The sequence below is a fragment of the Galeopterus variegatus genome, unplaced genomic scaffold (assembly GCF_000696425.1).
Source record: "Galeopterus variegatus unplaced genomic scaffold, G_variegatus-3.0.2 Scaffold2977, whole genome shotgun sequence".
Classification (NCBI taxonomy): domain Eukaryota; kingdom Metazoa; phylum Chordata; class Mammalia; order Dermoptera; family Cynocephalidae; genus Galeopterus; species Galeopterus variegatus.
This window is the reverse complement of record NW_007729088.1, coordinates 263,030-273,396: the sequence shown is the minus strand read 5'-3', so window position 1 is coordinate 273,396 and position 10,367 is coordinate 263,030. Positions and strand designations below refer to the sequence as shown.

The 10,367-nt window shown below is 40.5% G+C and overlaps 1 protein-coding gene across 1 annotated transcript in view; it reads right to left on the bottom strand.

The window, feature by feature from the left end:
- Window positions 1-282: 282 nt before the first annotated feature.
- The window catches only part of LOC103599467 (uncharacterized protein C20orf26-like), a 24,112-nt gene continuing 14,027 nt past the window's right edge, over window positions 283-10,367 (bottom strand). Inside the window, exon 4 of the mRNA XM_008583607.1 lies at window positions 283-486. Coding sequence (XP_008581829.1) covers window positions 342-486 — 145 coding nt within the window. The 3' untranslated portion in view covers window positions 283-341. The remainder of the gene's footprint in view (window positions 487-10,367) is intronic.

The window sequence follows — 10,367 nt, the reverse complement described above, 5'->3', positions numbered from 1 at the left end:
AGAACGCTGGTTTGTGACCACTGACCTTTAAGATCTCAGGACTCTCAGAGATCCCCCCTACATACCCCTGGAGGATGTTTTCCCAGCAAACCCTACCACTAGGGACATGGCCAAGAACCTACAGCAGCCTGGGTGTCTGGAAGGACCTCCCAGAAGGAAACCTAAAGCAATAGCACTAGGAGGCAGGGGGTGAGCAATGCCACAGCTCAGAAGCTGGCCTGGCATGCCACCTGGAAGGGCACAGGAAGTGAGAAGGACAGCAGCCCTGGGGGGGCTCAGCAAAACAAGGAGCAATGTCACTCATTTATCTCACTCGCTCAGAAAGCACATCCCTGGGTGGATTAGACACCAACCTCACACACGACAGCATGATTCTCTTCGTCTTGGGCCTCTATCAGTTCGGCCAGGAAGTATTCTCCATAAGTTTGCTTCAGAAGTGTGTCATGGTGCATAAATACTGGCATGAGATCATCATGATCTTCCACCCTGTTTAACGGAAAGGCTTGAGTTCAATGTTCATTCATTCATTTGTTCCTTCAACGAAGCACCTACTACAAGGAGGTACAAGACGCTGTTCTAAGAGCCAGGGACACAGCAAAAATCTCACAAACTGAACTCACATTCTAATAAGAGAAACAGGCAATAAAAATGTAACAAATCTAAAGAACTTCCACACATCAAATAGTAATAAGTGCTTTAGAATGGAAAGTGACAGGGTCTAGTAGTCAGGGAAGTCCTCTGTGAGGAGGGACATCTGAGCTGAGACCTGAATGAACAAAGAGAAGAAGAGGAACCTATGTCAAGATCTGGAGGTAGAACTTTCTGGGCAGAGGGAACACAGTCCGCATGTTCGGGTGTAGAATGTAGGGCAGCATTTGTCATAGGTCAAAATACAGGAAGCTAGGGACAGCGTTTCCCAAGTGTGTTCCAAGAACACTACTTCTGTGATATTGTCTCCAGCACTCCCTCCTGGAATATCACAGTTATGTATTAAAGACTCGAGAAGCACCACAACAAGGAATATTTAATCTTGTTTATGCATTTCTCAAATGCTGGCCCATGGTACACGTTACTCCTGAGCTATCGCCGCACTTCCCATGGAGGGAGAAATGCTGGTGAAGGCAAGGAAGCTCTGCTCACCATGCTGGGGAAATCCTCCTTGACTGACATTCTCAGGATGCTTGACAGTGACCTTGACAGTGACCTTGAGAACTAGTCGGGGGGAGCGGGGAGAAGAACCAGGTTTACTGCAGCATGGCAATGCTGGCTCTTGGACTCCATTTTGCTGCCATATTTAACATTCCTTTCTTCTCTTCAGTACATGCTTGGGTAAATTTAGCATTCTACTTTACCTGTCTGGGATGTTCTCATACTTTTTTCCTGCTTCTTTTCCTATAAAAATGTTCTAGGTTTTTTTTCCTAGTATACCTGACTTGGCTACTAACCTTTATTTCCTCCCCATTTATTTCATTACTTTGCCATCTCATCATCCCATTTTATCTTCTAGTATGTTCTTTGACGTTAGTAATAGCTCCATCTATCTAGTGATCAGTACTACTCCATCTACTGAGTGACCAGATTGTCTCTGTTTCTGTGCCTCTCACGGCAATCCCGGGACGTTGGCACTGCCATCTTCACTTCACAGATGGACAAGAGCCAGGCTCATGGGGATGACAAAATGCTTTGCTGAAGATGACAGAAACAGCTGACAGTGGAAGCATGATATGAGCTCAGGTCTGCTGATTTAAGCCCTGACAATACACTTTTTAAAACTTCCTTTATTTTCACTCCTTTTGAAAACTGGTAGCAAGAAGCAAACAGTTGAGAGGGGAGTCCTTGGCTCAGGGATCACAGATCATCATCCAGCCAGCTCTGTCACAACTCCAGCCCTGCGGGAACATCCCCCAAGCCTGCCATGGCCCCTGCTATAGTTTGGATGTTGGTCTCCTCCAAAACTCATGCTGAAATTTGACCCCCCATGTGGCACTGTTGGGAGGTAGGGCCTAGCAGGTGGTGTTTGGGTCATGGGGGCAGATTCCTCATGAGTAGATTAATGCCCTTCCTCGGGGGTGAGTGAGTTCTCCCCCATTAGCTCTCTCCAGCACTGGTTGTTAAAGAGAGCCTGGCACCTCCACTGCGTCTCTTTTGCTTCCTCTCTCTCGCTGTGATCTCTTTCCACAAGCCTGCTCCCCTTCCATTTTCCACCATGAGTGGAAGTAGCCTGAGGCCCTTGCCAGACGCAACTGCCCAATCTTGGACTTTCCAGCCTACAGAGTGGTGAGCCAAATAAACCTCTTTATAAATTACCCAGTATCAGGTACTCAGAAACACAAAACAGACTGAGACAGGCTCATTCCCTAAATCTAAATGCTTTAAACTGGATGACCTCATGCACCCTGGATGAAAATGTCCACCCTGCTCCCAGGATGAAACCTTTACCTCTCGTGACACAGACTCAACTGTTGGAATGATAATGCTTTTCATCAAAACCAGTAAGTATCTTGATGGAAGAAACACATATTGGAAAAACCGTGTCTGTGCTCTACAAAACCTAAGTGCCAAAAATAAGAGGCTGCACCAAAATTTTACAATAGACATAATTATTTTAAATAATGGTAAAATAATTCAATATCCTAATCATTTTAAATGAATCGAGACAGCAATTACACAGGGAACTCCAAAATTAACTGTGTACCATGAGCTTTTATTTATATGATGAACATAAAAATATTAATCAATGGAAATAAAAATCATAAATAAAGGTTCAGAGAGACTCAAGACACTAAGCCTAATCATGAGCCCTCAGCAGCGCATTAACAAAGTTAGCCATAATCATACCCTAATACTAATTCTTTTGGGAAAAATAAGAAGAAAACATCTAAATCCTGGAGTTCTGAAGAGTCTCTACCTTAAGCCCATCCCCAAAATAGATAAAGAGGAACACGTTCTGCTAAATGCATTCCTTAGGGTAATCAGTAATTTATGATCTTGCATCAGCCCAAGTGATAATGATAATGTATGACATCAGCCTCACATAGTCTCAAATGGCATATGACAAAGTCTGGCCCCACAGAAACAAAACACCCCAGCCACGGAAAACAATTTATGCAATAAAACATTTAAAGGTGAGCGCTGTGAGGCAGTGAGTGAGAATGGAGGGGAGGAGAGCCAGAGCCACGTCCCCCTGTGAGCTTGGCAGTGCAAGGCCACCTGCCTGGCACTGACCTACCATACTGCGTTTCAACAATGATGACTGTGCAAGGGTTATAGGTCATCAACACAAAGTACAATGGAAATAACAACTCTCTGAGTGAAAAGCAACATTCCTTCATATCTTCCATTAAGGATGTGGCTTGAAGGGGGCAACCATGTGCTTCTTAATGTAATCAAGTATAGAATACTTTAGTTTAACCTGCTTGGAGTAAACAAAGGTCCATCCCATAAAGACTTATTGATCTCTCAAGCACCCAAATGTCCATCAGACTCTGAAAACCATGCCAGATGAAAAGGGAGTAGAATCCAAACCTGAAGAAAATCAACAGTCTCTCAAGGACCCCTCACATGGGGAATGGGTCACTTCTAAACACAGGAGGAGGCAGAGCTAAGATGGCAGGGACCTGGTGGCTCTTCCTGGCTTCTTGAAAGGTAGGGAGAAGAAAGAACAAACTCATTCATCATTCCCACTATGTCAGTTACCTGGACTCCACAGAAGTCTTCCTAGCAGCCCGGCAGATCCTAAGATTGCTCCATCACTCAGCTTGCTGACTGCTCTACTACGTACTTACAATCCCAGAGGAAAATCTACAGGCCGGATTCTCTCGAGCCAGAGAGGTGTGCATCATTTCCTTGCCAGCAAAGGTAACCACTGCAAATTCACAGATGGAAAGTTCATACTTAAGGACTGTAAGGACAGCAGCAGTAGCAGCAGCAGCAGGCCACTGTCACATTCAGAATATTGGCACAGATTCCTCTCTCCTGTGTGGTGATTTCTGACATCCAGAGGATCTGCATTTCATTAGCCAGATTTAAAAAATATACTGTTGAAAAAGTATTTCTGTTGTGACTTTAAATCCATAAATATATTTTTCAAGTGTGTGTGTGTGTGTGTGCACATATCTTAAAAAACGAACGAAAAGAAAAAAAAAATTCATAGAGTATCCAATTTAGTGGTAGTGCTAAAGAATGCAGCATGTTTTGGTTAAACAAACCTTTTACCCTGAACAGTTTCAACGTGGGTAGGAGAACCTATAGTTGGCACCAACTAGACTTCTGTTTTTATTCAGATGTGTAAAACAAAGCACCTTTTTCCTTTCCGAGATTTCTTGTGATCTCTTGTTACCTCTAGTGGTCTTCCTTAAGAAAACTGAATCCATTATTTTTAAACTATACATTCCATTTTAGAACTTTAAAATGGGCTTTGGAGCCATTTAGCTGCTACTCCTTGGAAAATGTCATGATTTTAAAGTTATGAAGGGTTTTAAATCCAAATTTTCAATGTGCTTTGAATGACTTCAAAGCACATCCAGGCCAGTTAGAGGCTCCCATCCTTTATACCACCAGGATCTGACCCAAAAGTCTATCTTGGCACACCACTGCTCCATGTGGATTGTTAACCAAACTCTACCTGCTGGTTCACTTACCAAGACTCAAGAAGATCAAGAAATTCTGTAATTGCTCTATGTCTTCTTTTTGAATGCTTTAGGATATTCATAACTTAAACATTGGAATGTTCATTCATATGAAACTGCTCAGAAGTCAAATTTAAGTGGACTTCTAGAAAGCACAAGACTATCAAATGCTTCATAAAAATAATTGCCTTGAGAGGTGAAAAGTTAGTATTTAAAAAACACTAATCTATGTTTTGAAGAACTAACTTTTCTTTCATCTATTTTAAAAAGCAATGTTGAGCCAATTTGGTTAACTATGTTAGCACAAAAGCAGTTCTCCTTTAAGGAAAAGTTTAGTTGTTTTACAACACTAACAGCTAATCCTTTCCTTGCCTGAGTCTTCACTCCTCCCGAGAGGACTTGAAAAAGACAGGTTTTCCCCCAGAAAAATCATGCCAATAGTTTCAAAATCTGAGAACATCTCAAATTCACCAGTGATGATTAATTAAGCCCACTGTAGATTTTAAAGGTGGGTCAAGAAGCAGCTATGTTTTATTTTGGATATTATAAAAAATACAAAACAGTAACTTCATCAGTTAGTGTCTACATAGAGGGGCAGATTGCAGAATTATTTTCCACATGGGTAAAGCAAAGAAATGGGAGAGGTGATTACAGCATTCATCTGTTTGTTCTGAATAAGTTGCTAGTTAAACAGCTGAAGGATAATTACATCCCCAAGCCCTTCACTGGTTTAACGTCTTAAGAATTGTGTTCTTCACCATTAATTGTTAGTGTAAATAACTATAGATGAAACAGATGTCAAAAAATAAATGCGAGGGAAATAAGAGAAATGAGACAGCCTAAGAGGTGCACGGCCACACCCACTTGACATTCCTAAATGTCATTTTTTCCAGCATTGTTAAAGAGGGAGATAGTCCACATTAAGTGCATTTTCCAGATATGTGAAATTCTCTACCTGCAAGTATCGAAAATCCATTCTGCATATTTTTGATAGAGAGCTTCCTAAAATGTGTCACGCTTTTCTACCTTCTGCAAGCAAAGGCACTGACTGTCACAATGTCATGATTTCCACATGAATTCACTACTGTACATTTGTCTTTTTATAAATGTCCCTTCTTACTACAAAGTAGCCACTGTCATTTCTTTGCCATCAGAACTCCATTCCTCCTAACACTTGCTTCTTTCAGATATTCTGTGGGCTGTGCAAGTGGGACATTTAACCATCAGAGGCTAACGATAAGAAAGACCTCAGGTTAAAGTGCCCAGAAGGTTTCTTTCTAGTTTTGTTGGCCTTGCTCACTTGAAGGTTGTAGTCCATTGCAATAAAGTTTTCAAGAGAAAAAAAAAGAAAATCAGGAGGGAGTGGGAAAAGGAGGAGGGAGGGAAAGAAACCAAATCCTAACCATCAGTTTACAAATGCTTATAGGAGCCAGGCACTGGGCTGAGCACATCCCACACCTGCTCTCCTCAATGACAAGCAGGTATCGGTGAGCAAATTCATGAAGATGTCACCTTACTAAAAAGTGAAAGAAATAGTCATTTCTATTCCTATTAGATGAGCTGCTTCTGCACAAATTTTAAGTATTAGATTTATACACAGGTTTTCTATTACAATAATGTCTTGCTGAATATATGCACTGAAAGTATTTAAGCCTTAACATGCCTCAAGAAAATGATCATTGCCAAGATCCAAATTGGGTATATTGCCTAAATACTAAAATACTCTTGGAAATGTACCTCCTTTAGTTATAACTAACTCAGCCCCTCCAGTCCTCCCACAAAGAATTGTCTCCTCTGCAGACACATGCCTAATCATCCATTAGGATAAGTTCTACGCTGGAAATCACTTTAAATTCAAGTATTTTATTCCCTTAAAATGGAACCAATGAAATGGGCCTCAAAGCCACACATACTGAGGTAAGTACAACTTAAAACAAAAATACTGTTTTGGCCTAACAGATTGAAAGCAGTTTTGATGAAAGCATATAGCATAGGATGAGGGTATAAGGAAACAACAACTGTAATGGTTGGAATATAAATTGACATATTTTGGGTGAATAATTTGTGCATTTATTTTAAAATCTTAGTATTTATGCAAATATCTGGGTATTTCTCAAGCAGAAATTTTGCTTCTAGGTATCTAAACCACAGGAAAAAAAGAGCATGAGTACTTGATGATATATGTACAAGTCTGTTTAACATAGTATTATTCTAGGAAAAGTTAAAAACAACTTAAATTTCCATAATAAAGAATAACTGGCTAAATGAATAACTATATGAACTCTATTAGAGTGACATGACAGGCCATCATGTGGCTCTAATACGGTTCATTTAGTATATACAGAGAGAAAACACACACACATATATATACTTGCATTTGTGTGCAGCTACATACTCATGCAGAAGAATAAAAGACTGAGTAAGCTTTTCCTTTAAGAGTTTTATGATTCAAGAATATAATTCATTTTATTAAATAAACCCATCTCCCCAAATAATTAGTAAACAGCAGAGGGAAATAATAAGAGATTTTAAAATGAATGAAGATAAAAGTTTAGCAATTGTTACGCTATTTACAAGATCATAACATAATAAAAAACTGCCTACTTGTGAATACTTTTAAAATAAAATTTCCTTAAAGAATTTAATTTCCTAAAGGGCACGAGAGCCTATTTACCTCTGATGACCCTGACAAGAAAAATGTCATAATTCAAGAATACAGATTTGAAAGGTGTGAGAGAACCAATTAAAAATGTTATTTGATTTACAAAATTCCTTTTCTTCAGGTGTCTTTGGCTTGCATTAGTATTTGAATCATGATCAACAGGGATTTATGAAGAGAGGATTATAATGTGACTACCAATAAAAAAGTAATGAAAAATAGTTTTGTACAATGGATTTTGTTCTCTAGTTTTAAATTAGGTAGATAATTTGTATCTGAAGTTACTCTGCTCCTTGGTGATCTTTTTTTTGATACAAGAGGTCAGGCTCTCACTATGCAAATTAAATTCTCTATATGGACAGTAAAAATGGAATCGCATTACACTGTTTGCATAATGTTCAACATTTGCAGGTAAGTTTCTGGCCTCTCTCTCTGCTTTCCTTCACCACTAAACTTCTCTAGAGTGCTGACTATTCCTTTACCTTTAGTTCCTCACCTTTCATTTATTCAGCTCACTGCAATTTGATCTCCACTGTTCAACTCTGCCCTTCAAGGAGGTAAACGACAGACAGACCCCCAAACCAAGTGGCCAGAGGGAGGGCACTGGTTACAAATTGGCCGAGGTTGGCACAGAGGAGCCAAAGAGATGAGTTTGAGAGAAAACTGAGGTCCAGATCCTGTGGAAGGCAAAGTTGAGAGCTGTGAGAACAAGAGAAAATAGCAGAAGCAAACCAGGCTGGGGGTTAGGGAGAGGCTGTGTCCGGGCAGGCAGCCATCCTCCCTTTCACCCAGTTATCTGGATTTTCTTTAACAGATATAGAAATTTTCAAGTTATCTGTTTCTTCCTAAGTGAGTTTTGGTAGTTTGTGTTTTTCAAGGAGTTGGCTCATTTTGTCTGAACTGTTGGATTTATTGACATAGAGTTGTTCATAGCATTCCCTTATTATACTTAATGTCTGTAGGATCTGTAGTGATACCACCTCTTTCATTCCTGATACTGGTAGTTTGTCTTCTTTCTTCTTGGTCTGTTTGGCTAGAAGTATCAATTTTATCCATCTCATGTGTGCCTTTTAAATTGCCAAATCTAATGGTCTCTTTTTCATACTCAAATGATTTCATTTCCCTGCATTTTTGGCCACTTAAGAATCTTTGACTTCTATAACACTCCTCCCCTTCTCTTCCAGTTTGCTTTCTTATTATTAAGTGCTCACTGTTATCTTTTTTTTTTTTTTTTTTTTGTCCTTTTTGAGACCGGCCGCACTGCGCTCAGCCAGTGAGCGCACCGGCCATCCCTATATAGGATCCGAACCCGCGGCGGGAGCGCTGCTGCGCTCCCAGCGCCGCACTCTCCCAGAGTGCACCACGGGCTCGGCCCCTCACTGTTATCTTTCAAAGTTATGCCCTGGTACTCTGCTTTTTTCACTTTAAAATCCCCCCTGAACAAGACAATCAGCTTCATTTTCATGATCTTCCCACTTAAATACATATCAATAACCTGCAAATCGTATATCTATCTACAACCTGGTTTCTCTCTCAATTTCTATTTCCAACTCTCCTGTCCATCTAAATTTATTATTTCTACTTTAAGCCAATGAAATTACCTATCCCCTAAAGCTTGAAGGCCCTGAGTCACCATTAACTCATTCTCATCCTTCAGCTTCTCCATCCAACTGGTAACCAAATCCCATGTTCACTCTAAAACATCTCCCTGCATCTATGCACCTGCTCTGATCCTTCCCCGACCTGGGTCTTTGTGACCTGTCACTCCGTGAAGTCTAGCATATAACATTTCTTGGCCAGACTAATCTGTGTTCCTCCTCTATCAGCCACTGTCCACATGAAAATCAGTTATCTTTTAAACATACAGTTCATATCCTGCCTTTCCTTTTCAGTGCTCCCTGTTGGCTCCAGGAAAAAGTGTCTGCATTCTAGGTCTACCTTTGCTACCCAGTGGGCTGCTCTTTCTCCTCATACCTGGAACTGCAGCCACACCTGCCTACCTGCCTGTTAATGTGTATTACAGGGGCTTTCCTCCTACACACCTTTTCCCATTCTGGCTGAATTCTGACTTATCCTTCCAGACCAGATTCAGAGGCTACCTTCTCAGTGAAACCTTTTTTCTTTTAAGTAATCATTTAATTGAGGCATAATAACATATAGTAAAGTGCACAGATCTTTAGAATGCAGTTCGACAAGTTTGGACAACTGCACACACCCCCATCGATACACAGAGCATTGCCATCACCCCAGAATTCCATCTTATCCCTCCCACCCACTCTCACTCTTCCTTCCACCAGAGGCAAACAACCATTGATCTGATTTCTGTTTCCACAGATTAGTTTCATCTGTTTTGTGCATCATGAAAGTGGAATCAATGGTATATGGTTTTTGCTTCTATGTCTGCCTTCTTTCACTCATAAACTTTCTGAGACTGATTCCTGCTGTTGTAATATAAGTAGTTTAATCCGTTCAATTGCTGAGCAGGATCCATTGTATAGACATACCACCGTTTGTAAGTGTAAACAACATTTACTTCTTCATGGACATTTAGAGTTTTGGGGGGGATGGAGGGGTTGCAATGACACTGTCTTCTCTCTCTGCGCTTCCCTCTTCTAAGCTACACAGCATTAATTTATTGTACATGGGTCTCTCTTCCCCACTTTACTCTAAGCCCCTTTGTAATAATAATATTTAATATCTCTTGGGCACTTACATGTGACAGGAAGTGTGCTAAGTGCTTGATTTCCATCAGCTCATCGATCATCACAACAATACCATGCTATAGACAATATGCTTACACCCACTGACAGAGAGGAAGCTGGGCCCTGCAGAAGTCAAGTTCCTTTTTAAAGTTAACCCATCTGGTGAGGAGCAGAACCAAGATCAGAATCAAGATCCATCTGATGGCAGCATTGCAAACTCTTAACGGTGATGCCATAATACTACACGTCTGGTCAAGAGAAGGCTCTCACTTTTTAAAAAGTTAAATTCAATACTTTTCTGAAGAAATTCAGCACTCATCAAATATGGCAGTGGTTGATCCAAGAAGACACAATCTATTCTTCACTGATAAGCCAAGC